The 18924-nt window shown below is 41.9% G+C and overlaps 1 protein-coding gene across 3 annotated transcripts in view; it reads right to left on the bottom strand.

Moving 5' to 3' along the window:
• The window catches only part of LOC106570074 (oxysterol-binding protein-related protein 10), a 110507-nt gene that overhangs the window by 20896 nt on the left and 70687 nt on the right, over positions 1-18924 (bottom strand). For 2 of the 3 annotated variants that reach the window (XM_014142035.3, XM_014142032.3), the window contains one exon: positions 3075-3227. In XM_014142035.3, coding sequence (XP_013997510.3) covers positions 3075-3227 — 153 coding nt within the window. The remainder of the gene's footprint in view (positions 1-3074; positions 3228-18924) is intronic. The other variant, XM_014142034.3, reaches the window with a different exon arrangement.

The raw sequence follows: 18924 nt of genomic DNA on the forward strand, positions 1-18924 counted from the left end.
TGGACATACACAAAATAGACCAAATTGGTGAAGTGAAAAAAATTACTTGTTTAAAAAAAAAATCTAAAATCAAAAAGTGGTGCGTGCATATGTATTCACCCCTAAATAAGATTTGGTCCAACCAATTACCTTCAGAAGTCATATAATTAGTTCAATAAAGTCCACCTGTGTGCAATGTAAGTGTCACATGATCTGTAACATGATCACAGTATATATACACCTGTTCTGAAAGGCCCCAAAGACTGCAACACGCAAGGGGCACCACCAAGCAAGCGGCACCATGAAGACCAAGGAGCTCTCTCCAAACAGATCAGGGACAAAGTTGTGGAGAAGTACAGATCAGGGTTGGGTATAAAAAAATATCCAAAACTTTGAACATCCCATGGAGCACCATTAAATCCATGAATAAAACATTTGAAATAATATAGCACCACAACAAACCTGCCAAGAGAGGGCAGCCCACCAAAACTCACGGATCAGGCAAGAAGGGCATTAATCAGAGAGGCAACAAAGAGACCAAAGATGACCCTGAAGGAGCTGCAAAGCTCCACAGCGGAGATTGGGGTATCTGTGTATAGGACCACTTTAAGCTGTACACTCCACAGAGCTGGGCTTTACGGAAGAGTGGCCAGCAAACATGTTTGGTGTTCACGAAAAGGCATGTGGGAGACTCCCCAAACATAATTGAGCTTTTTGGCCATCAAGGAAAATGCTGTCTGGTGCAAACCCAACACCTCTCATCACCCCGAGAATACCATCCCCACAGTGAAGCATGGTGGTGGCAGCATCATGCTGTGGGGATGTTTTTCCATCGGCAGGGACTGGGAAACTGGTCAGAATTGAAGGAATGATGGATGGTGCTAAATACAGGGAAATTCTTGAGGGAAACCTGTTTGTCTTCCAGAGATTTGAGACTGGGACAGAGGTTCACCTTCCAGCAGGACAATGACCCTAAGCATACTGCTAAAGCAACTCTCGAGTGGTTTAAGGGGAAACATTTAACCTGTTTGGGCTAGGGGGCAGTATTGAGAATTTTGGAAAAAATATGTGCCCATTTTTAACTGCCTCCTACACCAACTCAGAAGCTAGAATATGCATATTATTGTTCAGGTTTGGATAGAAAACACCCTGAAGTTTCTAAAACTGTTTGAATGGTGTCTGTGAGTATAACAGAACTCCTATGGCAGGCAAAAACCTGACAAGGTTTCATGCAGGAAGAGGCCTGTCTGACAAGGAGTCGTGCGTCTTGCATCTGTTTATTGAAAAGTAAGGATCTTAGCTGTAACGTGACAATTCCCAGGGCTCCAATAGGCTCTCAGGACGCGGGAAAATCATGAAGGTTGACGAGGCAGCCTCAGGCTGAAACAGATTATCATCTTATTCAAGTGTCCCATTAGGTGACAATGGAGTGAGGCGCGTGCGCGATTAGCCCCCGTGGAGTATTTTAATTCGGCTGTTTAGTTTATTGCAGATTCCCGGTCGGAATATTATCGCTTTTCTACGAGATAAATGGCATAAAAATTGGTTTTAAACAGCGGTTGACATGCTTCGAAGTACGGTAATGGAATATTTAGAATTTTATTGTCACGAATTGCGCCATGCGCGCGACACTTCTTTACTATTTCGGATAGTGTCTGGAACGCACGAACAAAACGCCGCTATTCGGATATAACGATGGATTATTTTGGACCAAACCAACATTTGTTATTGAAGTAGCAGTCCTGGGTGTGCATTCTGACGAAGACAACAAAAGGTAATCAAACTTTTATAATAGTAAATATGATTATGGTGAGTACTAAACTTGCCGGGTGTCTAAATAGCGAGCCCGTGATGCCTGGGCTATGTACTTAGAATATTGCAAAATGTGCTTTCACCAAAAAGCTATTTTAAAATCGGACATATCGAGTGCATAGAGGAGGTCTGTATCTATAATTCTTAAAATAATTGTTATGCTTTTTGTGAACGTTTATCGTGAGTAATTTAGCAAACTGTTAGTAAATTCCCCGGAAGTTTGCGGGGGTATGCTTTTTCTGAACGTCACATGCTAATGTAAAAAGCTGTTTTTTGATATAAATATGAACTTGATTGAACAGACATGCATGTATTGTATAACATAATGTCCTAGGTGTGTCATCTGATGAAGATCATAAAAGGTTAGTGCTGCATTTAGCTGTGGTTTGGGTTTTTGGTGACATTATATGCTAGCTTGAAAAATGGGTGTCTGATTATTTCTGGCTGGGCACTCTCCTGACATAATCTAATGTTTTGCTTTCGTTGTAAAGCCTTTTTGAAATCGGACAGTGTGGTTAGATAAACGAGAGTCTTGTCTTTAAATAGCTGTAAAATAGTCATATGTTTGAGAAATTGAAGTAATAGTATTTCAAACGATTCAAAAATCGCGCCACTGGATTAGACTGGCTGTTACGTAGGTGGGACGAATTCGTCCCGCCTAGCCCATAGAGGTTAAATGTCTTGGAATGGCCTAGTCAAAGCCCAGACCTCAATCCGATTGAGAATCTGTGGTATGACTTAAAGATTGCTGTACACCAGCGGAACCCATCCAACTTGAAGGAGCTGGAGCAGTTCAGCCTTGAAACATGGGAAAAAATCCCAGTGGCTAGATGTGCTAAGCTTATAGAGACATACCTCAAGTGACTTGCAGCTGTAATTGCTGCAAAAGGTGGCTTTATAAAGTATTACGTTTGGGGGGTGGGGGGTGAATAGTTATGCACGCTCAAGTTCTTTTTTGTTGTTGTCTTATTTCTTGTTTGTTTCACCCCCCAAAATATTTAGCATCTTCAAAGTGTTAGGCATGTTGTGTAAATCAAATGATGCAAACCACCCATAAATCTATTTTAATTCCAGGTTGTAAGGCAACAAAATAGAAAAAATGCCAAGGGGGGGTGAATACTTTTGCAAGCCACTGTACGAAGAGAGCAGAGAGTGTTGGCTGTCTTAAAAAGAAATCATGACATTCCTACATAATCTCTTCAGTGAACCAGTAAGTGTTGTGTTGGCCACACCAGCTCTAACATTCCAAGGAAAAGACATGAAGAGAGCGTCAGCTGTCTTACCCGGGTGAGGTCCATGCCCAGTTTGAGCTGGGAGAGGAGGTGCAGGATGATGCTCCGCTGGTCGTCCAGCACTCCCAGGTCCTCCTCATCACTGTCCTCCATGTCAGTCACCTCCTCACTGGGGCTGACGACCTCCAACCCCGCTGGGTGCTGCTGAAACAACAGAGCCAACAACAGAGACACAGTTAGACTTAAAGTGATCTGACATACAATACCAGTCAAAGGTTTGGACACACCTACTCATTCTAGGGTTTTTATTTTTTACTCTTTTCTACATTGTAGAATAATAATGAAGTCATCAAAACTATGAAAGAACACATATGGAATCATGTAGTAACCAAAAAAGTGTTACGCAAATCAAAATGTATTTTATATTTGAGATTCTAAGAAGTAGCCACCCTTTGCCTTGACGACAGCTTTGCACACTCTTGGCATTCTCACAACCAACTTCATGAGGGAATGCATTTCAATTAACAGGTGTGCCTTGTTAAAAGTTAATTTGTGGAATTTCTTTCCTTCTTAATGCGTTTGAGCCAATCAGTTGTGTTGTAAATGAAAATGACGTTAAAGGTAATTATGATGCAACTATGATAGTGATACGATATGGATTACAATTATCATCCTGAATATTAAGGCTATACTCATTTCATGTTACACACAGACACTCAACCATGCAAATTGGCTGGGTTATTATTTATTTGGACATCACACATTATAGTCTTACTCTTATCCAGACATCATACACACTCACTAAATCACATCCAATATCATACACATCAACCTACTCAGATGTACTACACACATAATACACTGCTCAAAAAAATAAAGGGAACACTTAAACAACACAATTTAACTCCAAGTCAATCACACTTCTGTGAAACTGTCCACTTAGGAAGCAACACTGATTGACAATAAATTTCACATGCTGTTGTGCAAATGGTATAGACAACAGGTGGAAATTATAGGCAATTAGCAAGACACCTCCAATAAAGCAGTGGTTCTGCAGGTGGGGACCACAGACCACTTCTCAGTTCCTATGCTTCCTGGCTGATGTTTTGGTCACTTTTGAATGCTAGCGGTGCTTTCACTCTAGTGGTAGCATGAGGCAGAGTCGACAACCCACACAAGTGGCTCAGGTAGTGCAGCTCATCCAGGATGGCACATTAATGCGAGCTGTGGCAAGAAGGTTTGCTGTGTCTGTCAGCGTAGTGTCCAGAGCATGGAGGCGCTACCAGGAGACAGGCCAGTACATCAGGAGACGTGGAGGAGGCCGTAGAAGGGCAACAACCCAGCAGCAGGACCGCTACCTCCGCCTTTGTGCAAGGAGGAGCAGGAGAAGCACTGCCAGAGCCCTGCAAAATGACCTCCAGCAGGCCACAAATGTGCATGTGTCTGCTCAAACGGTCAGAAACAGACTCCATGAGGGTGGTATGAGGGCCCGACGTCCACAGATGGGGGTTGTGCTTACAGCCCAACACCGTGCAGGACGTTTGGCATTTGCCAGAGAACACCAAGATTGGCAAATTCGCCACTGGCGCCCTGTGCTCTTCACAGATGAAAGCAGGTTCACACTGAGCACGTGACAGACGTGACAGAGTCTGGAGACGCCGTGGAGAACGTTCTGCTGCCTGCAACATCCTCCAGCATGACCGGTTTGGCGGTGGGTCAGTCATGGTGTGAGGTGGCATTTCTTTGGGGGGCCGCACAGCCCTCCATGTGCTCGCCAGAGGCTACCTGACTGCCATTAGGTACCGAGATGAGATCCTCAGACCCCTTGTGAGACCATATGCTGGTGCGGTTGGCCCTGGGTTCCTCCTAATGCAAGACAATGCTAGACCTCATGTGGCTGGAGTGTGTCAGCAGTTCCTGCAAGAGGAAGGCATTGATGCTATGGACTGGCCCGCCCGTTCCCCAGACCTGAATCCAATTGAGCACATCTGGGACATCATGTCTCGCTCCATCCACCAACGCCACGTTGCACCACAGACTGTCCAGGAGTTGGCGGATGCTTTAGTCCAGGTCTGGGAGGAGATCCCTCAGGAGACCATCCGCCACCTCATCAGGAGCATGCCCAGGCGTTGTAGGGAGGTCATACAGGCACGTGGAGGCCACACACACTACTGAGCCTCATTTTGACTTGTTTTCAGGACATTACATCAAAGTTGGATCAGCCTGTAGTGGGGTTTTCCACTTTAATTTTGAGTGTGACTCCAAATCCAGACCTCCATGGGTTGATAAACTGGATTTCCATTGATTATTTTTGTGTGATTTTGTTGTCAGCACATTCAACTATGTAAAAGAAAAAGTATTTAATAAGATTATTTATTTTATTCAGATCTAGGATGTGTTGTTTAAGTGTTCCCTTTATTTTTTTGAGCAGTATATTTTGACAACATTTTCGAACATCTGTGGCATCGGCTCACAGGCAAACAGGTGAGGGAATAAAACAAATATTGCTACATTTGTATCAGACATTTGAAAGCTCTACAGGCACTAATTATGGTCCATTGAGACTGAGAATAGTATCTAGTTATGGTAAGGGGTGAAATAAGTATAGCCAGTTATAATTATAACGGTTTAGCAGATTATAAAAAAAGAAGATCAGTCTATAAATGTCTAAAAGAAAAGGAATTTAACATATACTGTTTACAGGAAACTCACTCTACATCCTTAGATGAAGTTGCGTGGAAAAAGGAATGGGGTGGTGAAATAATTTTCTGTCATGGACAAAGGAACCCTTTAAATACCAGGCAGGGGAACACAACCAATTTAATTGTTCCATACATTCTTGTTCCATTTATCACTGACATATTCCTACCACATTCACACTTCTTTACATTTCCTTCCCTAAAATGATGGTTCGGCAACACGCAGGGGGTCAAGGTATACCTCAGAGAATTTCCCTGAGAGTGCACTGCCTGATTCCTTGCAACAGCTTAGTGCCTCCGGTACAGACTCACAATGCCGTCACAAGGCTTTGATATAGTTGATATGGAGCAGTGAACGTGGACAGGGTTGTGGCCTCCATTTGTGTTCCAGCATTCAGCTGGAAGCAGATCCAATATAGGTTAATTAAAGAAGAGCCCTAGTGCCTTCGATATCTCAAAGGCACAAAGCCTAATATATAATGTAAGAAAGTGCTCCAGAGTCTGTGGCCAACCAAAACTATCTTCTTCTCCTCCTCTTCCTTCCTTCTCCACTCTCCCTCTCTTTTTATTTGTTTTTCTAACAATGTACAGTACAGTATGCGTATGCATCTGACAGCCTGCAATGAAAAGGGACATGAATGTGGGACAGAATACGGTTCTCTGTAAATTACAGCCTGTAATGCATTATACAAACAGAATGAACCATTACTTGGTAAATGCATACATGACTAACTCCGATATCAGGAGCTTATTCTACTTGTGTTAAGAATAGAGATACTCCTAGAGCGACATAATGGAGTGAGAAGAGAGAAAATAAAGAAACAGAGGGAACAAAGAGAAAACTCACCAGGAGGAATCTGCCTTTCTGTCACCTGAATATTTCATTCTCTCTCTCTCTCTCTCTCTCTCTCTCTCTCTCTCTCTCTCTCTCTCTCTCTCAGCAGAGGGATATAAATAGCTAGAAAGGGGAAAAGAAGGCGGTGGGAGGTCTGTTGTGATTCCAACACACTAACTAATTAAAATGGCTCTTAATAACAAGCGGAAATTCCTTGAGAGGCCAACTCAGTTCTACCTCTATCCATTGAGTTATGCAAGCAGGTCTACTCTCCTCAACACTGTAGACATGACATGTTGCTAATGAGGAACATACGCTGGGAGAAAAGATAAACAATGTAGTCTTTGTTACTGTACAACAGAAACAACCAAAGCACTCAGCTGTATAGGAATACATTGATGGCCGCCAATACCACTTGACTACCAAGTCACTAAATGTGTCCACTTGTTTTCATGGAATTGGAGGTTTATACATATGATTGGGGTTGGCACAAAGTCTATAGGGTTTCTGCCTTCACTGTTATAGGGTCTGACAGTTGATCAAACTACAGAGGTAGTTACTCGTTAGAACGGACCGTGCTCTACGTCATCTTGTTCCAGGAGAATACAGAACACATAGCTCAGCAAAAGCACTTCCCTACATGGCTCATCAACTTCTATCCACAGCATTGATTTTATCAGTGCAACAAAAACAAGAACAGCATTTTGCGGTCAAATGGAGGCAGAGTAGACACTCCGTTGGTCAATATCACAGAGACAGACAAACCAACGTGTCAGGATAAAGGCTCATGTCATCATCTATTTTAACAACAAAATACTACTTGAAAGAAACAAACTGAGCGTCACTCTCCATTCCATAAAACATTAGAACAGCTTTCAAGTGTGCCACAAAATATGCAAAGCACAGAATTTGCTCCTCTTGCTGCAATCTCACTCTCTTTACCTCAAAACACATCTATCCCCCTCACGCATACTAAATACACTCACACACACAGTCTAACTTTAAACACCCTCACTTACGCTGCATGGATGAGAAGACACAGGCTTGCTCTCAGTACAGCTGGATCTCATCTCCAGTATGCTGTTTGTGTATGTATGAAAGACACACCGATCACAGACACACAGTTCCACACCAGGTGTCCACAATGTCCTGGAACAGAGTTTCTACCCACTGCTGCAGAAGGTACTACAAAGACAAAAATCTCCGGAACACAATTCTACCATTAAAATGATATTCAGTTAAAGCTGTGCGCTGGTGGAGGAGGTTGTAAACACCCTAGTCTAGTGCATGTCGAGGCGAGAAGGGTGAAAGTAAAGGCACTGTAGTACAGCTGCATAGTCTCTCTCTCTCTCTCTCTCTCTCTCTGCTGCCCACTCCACTCTGAGGGGGAGAGACCCTGTAACGTGGCCCGTTCCCTCCATCCCTCCATCCCCCTCATCCCTCGTGTTTCCCTACGCTTCCCTCTTCTCCTCTCCCCCATACTTCTCCTCTCCTGGCTGTCACACGACGGTGTGGATCAGCCGGCTTAATTAAGCAGCAGTTTGGCAGCTCTGGAGACCCCATCAGCCCTGGTTCTGCAGGAGCTACTGTATGGTGGGCGGCTTTCAAACAACACTATCTCTATCGCTCTTTTTCTCTCTCTCCCTTTCACACTCTTTCTTTTGCACTTTCACTCTTCTTTCTCTCTCATAAGCTTTTTAAAAATGTGTTATCTTTCTTCCCACAGTATGTCACTGAACACTGCAGGTCTTTTTCATTCATCCTTCCTCTCTCTCCTCATTCACCACACTCTGTTTTCTTATCACACGTTCCCTCTCCTTAACTAGCTCCCTCTTCTGTTACCCTTCCCATGCGCCCCCCCCCCCCCCTCCCCTCCTCTCCTCTCTCTCTTTGCTCTCTCCCTCTCTTAAGGTGTCAGGGGAGTGTGTGGGCGGATAGCTGGGATAGGGGGAAAGTCTGGTCATGCTCTCACTTCAAAGGCAAACTCTTTCTTCCACTTGACTTGAGCAGACTAACCTTTTAGGTCCATTCGACATCCACCTTCATCCCTATCCTCTTCCTCCTCACCCTCCACTTCTCCGCCAAATGTCATGACATCCCCCTGTTCCTCTATCGCTGCTCCCCTCCCTCACTCATTCCTTCCCGCAAATACTGACCTTTTGATATAATGGAACTGTCCTTGTGTCACCTTCACCTTTTCAGCACATACCTGGCGCAGGCGCTTTCCCCCCTCTGTTCCCCTTTGTTTCACATGCTGAAAAAGTCACTCAATTAGTTATTAGATCTTTGGAAACACAGTGAGATGTCAACTTTGTTGTAGTAAAGTACATTTGATTTTTTTTGTGTTCAGTCAGCCGAAACAACGTCTTCATTAGTTCTGAGCCATTTCTTTTTTGTTGTCGTCTCTGAACTGCTCACTTAAACAGCTGCTTCAGTTTCTACGAATTTCAAACGAAGGAGCTAAACATCCAGAACTTTTCTCCGATAGCAACCTGGGTAATAATGTCAACTCAGTGAATAGAATCACCAGAGGCATTGTCAGAGAATGGATTAGCCTCGGAGCACTTGACAGACAAACTGAGAACTCCGGTTCATACTGTGCTGTCTCGCTCTGTTTGGATATTGACAGATAAAACAGAAGCAGTGTGAATTCACACCCTGGCATGTTGATCAGCACAGGCGGGAAAGAGCTGCGCTGTCTGCCTCTCCAACACTGATAAATATCCATAGAGAGGACCTGGATCAGATGTGAGCTGCTCAGGGCCCATATTTATGCTGATCTAGGTAATCTTATTCATTTTGATCTAAAAAGCAAAGCTGGTCCTAGATCAGCACTCCAACTCTGAGACGTGTAATTGGATGGGCTAAAACAATTGATGCCTATATCTTTAGCTGTCTATACTGTAAACTGTCTAATAAGCCATTATATATAAGGAGCCATACAGGTCTTCCAATGGAGAGGTCATGAAGGGACGTATGCTCTTCTTTCTTACTTTCAAAAAAGAGATAGCACAGGCTTGGGAAGAAGTGTAAATGCTGTTTGAGGTTGCAGCTTGGACCCGTGGTCCTGACAGGGCTGCAGCCTGTGGAGACTGGAGACTGAGAGGAGAGTGCATCTTAGGATAGCAGGCATTGCTAGTGGGGAGAGGGAGATGAGCAGGGTAGTAGCAGCTGGGAAGGAAAGCCCTTGGGAAGAAGAAGAGTGGCAAGCGTGTTGGTGTTTTTAGATGTTGTATTTGGCCTGACAAGGAATTGCAATAAAAACAGAGCCAAAATCGAAGACAAAGAAAAGTACTATGAACCCTTGAGGCTGATGCAAAAATGTCAAAAATAACCTGAAAAGGGAGTGTGGTTTCAACATGGCTACGTGAAGACGTGTTCCGAGGCCTCTCCACTAAGGGTCGATACTTTTATGTTTTAACCTTTTATCTTTCAAAATGAGTACACACTTTGCACATCTCCTGGCTCTAGCAACATTTGGATGGCATTCTTGAATATGACTGGAACTGGGAAAACGAGATTAATCGTTAAACAAGAAGACACGACGAAGACTAGCAACAAGATGGCGGATGCTAAAGTTATGGAGATGCTATTCACTATGCGTGCAGAAATGGCTACACTACGCTCTAGGGTTGAATTTCGGGAACCCAGTTACCGAGCTTGATCCTTTCCCAGGATAAATAACTGCGAGAAACCGGTAAATTCTAATAAATTATTTATATGAACAGCATGGTGTGAAATGGGACTTTTAAATTATATGCAATGTCAAAATATGGCTTCTCTACAGCCTCCGCATGATAAATCAACGCTCTGGGTGGGGACAGACATCCCATCTCAGTATGGAGCACAGTTCACAATGCATATAGACATATCATCTTATCATGGTAACTTTTTTACTGTGACAGGTAGGCCTACATTTGATGCAGCATAGCCTATGCTACAGTAATATAAAGACAATGCAAGTCTAATTTACCGATCTCCATCTGGCTTTCGGGGTCACCTTGTTTTTTAATTGTAAAGATTTCTTGTTTATTGCAGCTGCAGCGTTTAAGCTGTTTCATCACTCAAATATTGTTGCTTTAAATCAGTCCACACGCAAGCCCTCTATCGCAGTCTTTCTCTCTTTCCATCAACTCCGTTTAAATTGCATCCAAAATAAATTCTGTTTTAGATTGATATATACCCCTATATACTGTATATAGATGTCCTTGACTACATCGTTCAGGTAATAAATGCAATGGAAGAGGAAGGGATGAAGCAACAATATAGAGAGAAAGACGAGGTAGGCTAATAACATTAGGGGAATTATTATGAAAGGTATATATTCATCCTCCTACTAATGATCTTTTCCCGAGAATAAATAACTTTTCTCCCGGGTAACCCAGTATTTCCCGCCAAAACCAGAATTGTCATTCAAAAGCATAAAGGGTAACAATGTTTGGATATGATTAGAGCTTTGATCAGCATGAAAATTCAAACCTGATGCTACCTGAACCTGATGAGCCATATATTAAATACATTTTATGAGACCTACATTAACGACATTTAATGAGCCCAAGCCCAAAAAAGCCCAAATGATTGTGCCGTTATCCAATACATATTTGATATAGGCTACTGCACATTAAACATGACAGAAAAACACAAAAGCCCATAGATGTAGCTAGCTATAGTGCATTCGGAAAGTATTCAGACCCCTTGACTTTTTCCACATTGTTACGTTACAGCCTTATTCTAAAATGTATTAAATAAATAAAAATTCCTCTTCAATCTACAAACAATACCCTATAATGACAAAGGGAAAACAGGTTTTTAGAAATCCTTGGAACATTTTTTTGAATGAAAAACTGAAATACCTTATTTACATAAGTATTCAGACCCTTTGCTATGAGACTCGAAATTGAGCTCAGGTGCATCCTGTTTCCATTAATCATCCTTGAGATGTTTCCACAACTTGATTGGAATCCACCTGTTGTAATGTAATTGATTGGACATGACTTGGAAAGGGACACACCTGTCTATATAAGGTCCCATAGTTGATAGTGCATGTCAGAGCAAAAACCAAGCCATGAAATTGTCCGTAGAGCTCCAAGACAGGATTGTGTCGATTGTGCCTTTATGGTAGAGTGGTAGCCCCTCCTCAGTAAAAGGCACATGACAGCCCGCTTGGTGTTTACCAAAAGGCATCTAAAGACTCTCAGACCATGAGAAACAAGATTCTCTGTACTGATGAAACCAAGATTGAACTCTTTGGCCTGAATGCTAAGCGTCACGTCTGGAGGAAACCTGGCACCATCCCTACGGTGAAGCATGGTGGTGGCAGCATCATGCTGTGGGGATGTTTTTCAGCAGCAGGGACTGGGAGACTAGTCAGGATCGAGGGAAAGATGAACGGAGCAAAGTACAGAGAGATCCTTGATGAAAACCTGCTCCAGAGCGCTCGTGACCTCAGACTGGGGTAAAGTTTCACGACCCTAAGCACACAGCCTAGACTGCGCAGGAGTGGCTTCGGGACAAGTCTTTGAATGTTTTTTTTTTTAAATAGGTTGCTTTGCTTTGTCATTATGGGGTATTGTGTGTAGATTGGTGAGGGGAAAAAACATTTTACTCAATTTTAGAGTAAGGCTGTAACATAACAAAATGTGGAAAAAGTCAAGGGGACTGAATACTTTCCGAATGCACTGTATATACTCTCTTGAGTAAATAAATTAAACTAGCTCCAGTAGGCTAATCTTTTTGAGTGTGAACTGTATTACTGTACTGTATTATAATGTATTATATGGACTGGAATTACACACATCGTTCAAACCATGATAAAGCAGAAGAGAACATGCGATTCTGGTGCAGCACATGTGGCCTACAAAGTTACAAGTATAGGCTAGCGAATTTGATTTTGAAATATAATGGGCCTATTTGTATAATCAGTAAAGTTATTAGCCTACCTCTTTCTCTCTCTCTAAGGTTGCTTTATTCCTTTTAACAGTTAAATGAAATACGTTTCGTTGTCCTTATCCTCATCATTATAATGACATCCTTGAATAATATAGTACTATAATTAAATGCAGAAGGCTTATGGGTTATGGGTCTGAATAAATAGCTGTTATAGCCTACCACCATCACATGTTCGCTCTTCTTTCAAACTACCTGAGTTCTATTGGCTGTTGTATTTAACATTCAGAAAAAAAAGAGCTTGCATCCCTAGTCTATTGCTATAAGAAATGCAACAACAACAAAAAATGATGTCCAGCAAGCTATTCTAGTCTAGCTTCTCCTGCATGGGACTCCAAGAGCTAAGGAGCGGTTTTTAATGAGAGGCCAGCGGAGCACAGGTACTTGCGTATTGCACAAGAGTCAGAGGCTCTAACTTTAAAGCTTATTATGCATAATCCATTATTAATTAGCTAAATATAAGGCTAATACTGCATTGCATTTATTACCTGAAAAAAGTAGGCTAGGTCATCTATACATAAGGCTGTATATCAATCTGGAACAGGATTATCTATTTTGGATACAATTTGAATGGAGTTGATGGAGAGAGAGAAAGACTGCTCTGCGTGAACTGATTTAAAGCAGGCTGTTTTAAAACTTCTTAGGACTAGGCCCCTTTTTTCTCAATTTTCACCTGAATGATGTGCCCAAAGTAAACTGCCTGTAGATCAGCCCTGAGGCCAGGATATGCATATAATTGGTACCATTGGAAAGAAAACACTTTGAAGTTTGTAGAAATGTTAAAATAATGTAGGAGAATATAATACAATAGATATGGTAGGAGAAAATCCAAAGAAAAACCAACCTGAATTAGTTTTTGAGAGAGACCATCCTCTTAGAAATGCAAGAGAAAGCTCATATTGTAAAATAGCTCCCTGGCTTCCTATGGCTTCCACAGGGTTTCAGCAGTCTATGTTCAAGGTTTCAGGCTTGTAACTTCAAAAACTAATAAGAAATAACAGTTTTAGTAGAAGGACGCAGTCTTGGAAATCCGTGTTTGCGCGCACCATGAAGACAGGACGCACCTGCTAAAATAGGTTTCCTATTGAACATACTTCTTTCCGAAAATAAATATTATAGTTTGATTACATTTTAGGGTATCTCAGGAGTAAATAGAAACATATTTTGACTTGTTGAAACAAAGTTTAGGGGTAGATTTACAGATTCCTTTCTCTACAAGTTGAATGAGTGGATTACTCAAATCGATGGCGCCAACTAAACAGACTTTTTGGGATATAAAGAAGGATTTTATCTAACAAAACGACACTACATGTTATAGCTGGGACCCTTTGGATGACAAATCAGAGGAAGATTTTCAAAAAGTAAGTGAATATTTAATCTTTATATGTGAATGTATGAAAAATATTTTGATGTGGGGCGCCGTCCTCAAACAATCACATGGCATGTTTTTGCTGTAATAGCTACTGTAAATCAGACAGTGCAGTTAGATTAACAGGAATTTAAGCTTTCAGCCGATATAAGACACTGTACCAAAATGTTTAAAATCCATCATATTTATTACAATTTATTTGAATTACGCGCCCTCCAGTTTCACCGGAAGTTGTCCCGCTAGCGGGACCCCGGTACTTAACTCTGCAGCTGCAATAAAAAATAAATAAATCGTTACAATTAAAAAACAAGGTGACCCCGAAAGCCAGATGGCGATGGGTAAATTAGACTTGCATTCAGTCTTTACATTAATGTAGCATAGACTATGCTGCAGCAAATGTAGGACTACTTGTCACAAGAAAAAAAGTTACCATGATGAGATGATAGGTCTACATGCATTGTCAACTGTGCTCCATACTTAGATCGGCTGTCTGTTCCCACCCTGAGCGTTGATTCATCATGCGGAGACTGTAGAGAAGCCATATTTAGACAATGCATATAATTTTACAGTTCCAATTCCAGGCATTATCCAGGCTGTATCGCATCCGGCCGTGATTGGGAGTCCCAAAGGGCGGTGCACAATTGGCCCTGGTTCCTGCCATTCAACCCTAACTGGGTGGGCCAGGTGAATTTTTCTTATTTTAGTTCAAACAAAAGAGGCACAGATATCCTTGGAAATAAACATTTTCCAATTCAGGGACACAGACCCTGAAGGAGGATTTATTTTGATTACAGGAAATATTCTGGGTTAACATATTACTATACTAAATGTATATGGCCCGAACAAATACTCCCCCAAATTGATGTCTGACATTATTATTTAATCAACTCCTTCAAGGGACTTGGGTTTATAGCAGGAGATTTGAACTGTACTGTGGGTAAATTGAATAAATCATCAACCGCTCCAGTCTGGAATCATAGAGCCTGAAATACTCTTAGAAGCATTTGTGATTCATCTGGTTTAGTAGACGTATGGAGAGAGCTACACTACATGGCCAAAAGTATGTGGACACATTCAAAGTAGTTGATTTGGCTATTTCAGCCACACCCGTTGCTGACAGGTGTATAAACAACATTGGCAGTAGAATGGCCTTTACTGAAGAGCTCAGTGACTTTCAACGTGGCACCGTCATAGGATGGCACCTATCCAACAGGTCAGTTCGTCAAATTTCTGCCCTGCTAGAGCTGCCCCGGTCAACTGTAAGTGCTGTTATTGTGAAGTGGAAATGTCTAGAAGCAACAATGGCTCAGCCGCGAAATGGTAGGCCACACAAGCTCACAGACCAGGACGGGCGAGTGCTGAAGCACATAGCGCGTAAAAATCGTCTGTCCTCGTTTGCAACATTCACTACCAAGTTCCAAACTGCCTCTGGAAGCAACGCCAGCACAATAGCTGTTTGTCGGGAGCTTAATGAATTGGGTTTCCATGGCCGAGCAGCCGCACATAAGCCTAAGATCACCATGCCCAATGCCAAGCGTTGGCTGGAGTGGTGTAAAGCTCGCCGCCATTGGACTCTGGAGCAGTGGAAACGCGTTCTCTGGAGTGATGAATCACGCTCCACCATCTTGCAGTCCGAAGGACTAATCTAGATTTTGCGGATGCCAGGAAAACGCTACCTGCCCGAATGCATGGTTCGGGCTAGACCCCTTAGTTCCAGTGAAAGAAAATGTGTTTTTATTCTGAACCATCAGTGGCAGTTAACACAAATGGTAAGCTATCAGAAAGATTTCCTATCGGTAGGGGCTGTGGTCAAGGCTGTCCTTTATCTCCTGCTCTGTTCTCATTTGTCATATACAGTAACCATGTCTAAACCAGAGACCTCTGTCACTGCAGTAATGGACGTCATATCTGAATATGGTAACCTGTCAGGGTACAAAATTAATGTGGATAAATCCATGGCTTTACCTTTGAATATCCCCTCTACCGTCAACTTAGAAACGATATTTCCATTCCATTCCAAGTCTTAAAGACCTGTTCACTTCAAATGATATGCCTTTGCTCACAAAGATTAAACAGGACCTGGTTAACTGGTCTGCCCTACCAAACTCTCTTTGGCAAGATTAAGGTGGTCAATGCCAAAAATATATAAATATATCTGGAACAATATGAAACCTAAAACCAAATTGACCAAACTAATTAAGGCTAAGGATTTAGGAGGGGTCTCTGCCAAATCTGCAACTATATTACTGGTCTGCTCAAATCAAGCACATGATAAGTTGGTTCCTAGACAGGCGCAACTCACTTTTTTTATTTCACCTTTATTTAACCAGGTAGGCAAGTTGAGAACAAGTTCTCATTTACAATTGCGACCTGGCCAAGATAAAGCAAGCAGTTTGACACATACAACAACACAGTTACACATGGAGTTAAATATAGTAGAAAAATAAGTCTATGCCCAATGTGAGCAAATGAGGTGAGATAAGGGAGGTAAAGGCAAAAAAGGCCATGGTGGCAAATTAAATACAATATAGCAAGTAAAACACTGGAATGGTAGATTTGCAGTGGAAGAAAGTGCAAAGTAGAAATAGAAATAATGGGGTGCAAAGGAGCAAAATAAATAAATAAATAAATACAGTAGGGGAAGAGTTAGTTGTTTGGGCTAAATTATAGATGTGCTATGTACAGGTGTAGTAATCTGTGAGCTGCTCTGACAGCTGGTGCTTAAAGCTAGTGAGGGAGATAAGTGTTTCCAGTTTTAGAGACTTTGGGTTGGGATGGAATCAATAGAATGTCACCCAAGACCAATAGCTTCCTTACCATTTATTAATAGCTTTGATAAGATCCAGGCCTTATCTGACAATTTTACAGTACATAATACACTCTTAGCTAGGAAAGATGCAAGGAGATACTTGCAGATTCCAGACCATATACAGTATCACTCTGGTCACCGATTTCCCTTAATCTTGACATGCGTTTGGTGAGGAAGACTGGATCTTTATCTGCGAAAGGGTCTACCCCAAATGCACCTCCATAAGCATACAATAACTACATTTTACCTGTCCTCCAAATAATGTTTTCTGATGCATCACTATAGCAGAATCCACTTGTTGGAATTATATTCATTTACACATCCAGAGGATCTTAGATAGACAATTTGCTCTTTGACTGAATTTTTATTTACTCTACTTTGATTGTAATGTTGTGTTTGACCCTGACTCTGAACGTCTGTTCAATACCCTTGTTAACTTATCCAAAAAATTTATATTGTTATTGTGGTCCACACCTCAAGTACCATCTGCTATTCTACCCTTAGAAAAACTTACCTTTGATTTACACCAGAAATCTGATCAATTTAGGAAAATCTGATCTCCATTGTGGTCCTATGTAGATAACCTCCCATAAATGCCCCATATTATAATTGTCACATTTTATTTTATGACCGACATCTTATATAATGTTTTACTGTATCCTTATTCCTTTCATTGCACCTAGTCTGTGTTGTGCACTTTGTTTGGTTGTCTATGTAAGCCCTGTTAAGATAAAATGCAATTCTAATAAAAAGATAATTACAAAAGAAAATCACCTAAGAAAATCATCCAGACAGAGAGTGAATGTACGCACTCAATGCACACATCTCTCTCTTCATCCATCTAGCTCCATCTTCTCTCCAAAATTACAGTACCCCCGCAGATCTTCCATCCTCACACCCTTACTCGTCTGCCTCACAACAACAACAAAATATACATTCTGTTTTACGGTATATGTATTACACTAACCATTTTTAAGCTGCATTATTGGTCATCGTGTCAGGCCAAATACAACATCTAAAAACACCAACACGCTTGCCACTCTTCTTCTTCCCAAGGGCTTTCCTTCCCAGCTGCTACTACCCTGCTCATCTCCCTCTCCCCACTAGCAATGCCTGCTATCCTAAGATGCACTCTCCTCTCAGTCTCCAGTCTCCACAGGCTGCAGCCCTGTCAGGACCACGGGTCCAAGCTGCAACCTCAAACAGCACAGGCTGCTACCCAACCAAAACAGGCCGAGTGCCAACGTGCATACAGAACAGCCAAAAACAAATGCACAGGGACATGTTACTTGCAAAATGTATGTATTTGAAACCTAGGCCATATAAATCTAACAGATCCAACGCCAAGACTAGAATGAGATCTACAATGATTACGGATGCATTGACTGGATCAAAGCCCATATCAATTGGGCTAGCTAGTATCAGACCGTCCAAATATGCTCCCGAGGCAAGTAAAGCTGGGAGCAAGGCCTAGCTTCTTCATTTATAAATAATCATGAGGAGTTTCATCAGGGAGGCATTTCATGAGGGGACCTTTGCTCATACACACACACACACACACACACACACACACACACACACACACACACACACACACACACACACACACACACACACACACACACACACACACACACACACACACACACACACACACACACACACACACACACACACACACACACACACTTGTTTGACTAAACAATACGTACACATACGCACAGAGAGAGAGAGAGAGAGAGAGAGAGAGAGAGAGAGAGAGAGAGCGCTCAAAGACATTACACTGGACTGAATACCATTTTCTTACAGTGCATCATTCATTTCTCCCAATGTCACGATTGAAATGAATGTGAACGAAAGTTTGGGATAATGATTTTAGACTCGATTTTCTCATCAATATGATTATTTTTCTTATCCTTATGTGCTGCTCTGTGGTTCTCATTGGAATCACAAAACTCATCATGACAAGTACAGTGACAGAGTTCGGGGCCCTGGACAGGTCATGGCAGCTTAACTGACAATGAGTCAATTATTTCCATTTCTCCCACACAACTCTATGTTCTGTCTCAGACAAGCCAACATTTATGTAAGGTTATAGTTTCACATTTGGACATTTCCAAAGTCCTAGTTGCTCTGACGTAAAAACCTGAATAAAGCCAAACAAGAGATTAATTAATACATAACGATAGCATTTTACACCACACACTTGTACAAGCGCCGCCATATTTCAACAACAACTCATA

This window comes from Salmo salar, chromosome 14, assembly GCF_965601325.2.
Source record: "Salmo salar chromosome 14, fSalSal1, whole genome shotgun sequence".
Classification (NCBI taxonomy): domain Eukaryota; kingdom Metazoa; phylum Chordata; class Actinopteri; order Salmoniformes; family Salmonidae; genus Salmo; species Salmo salar.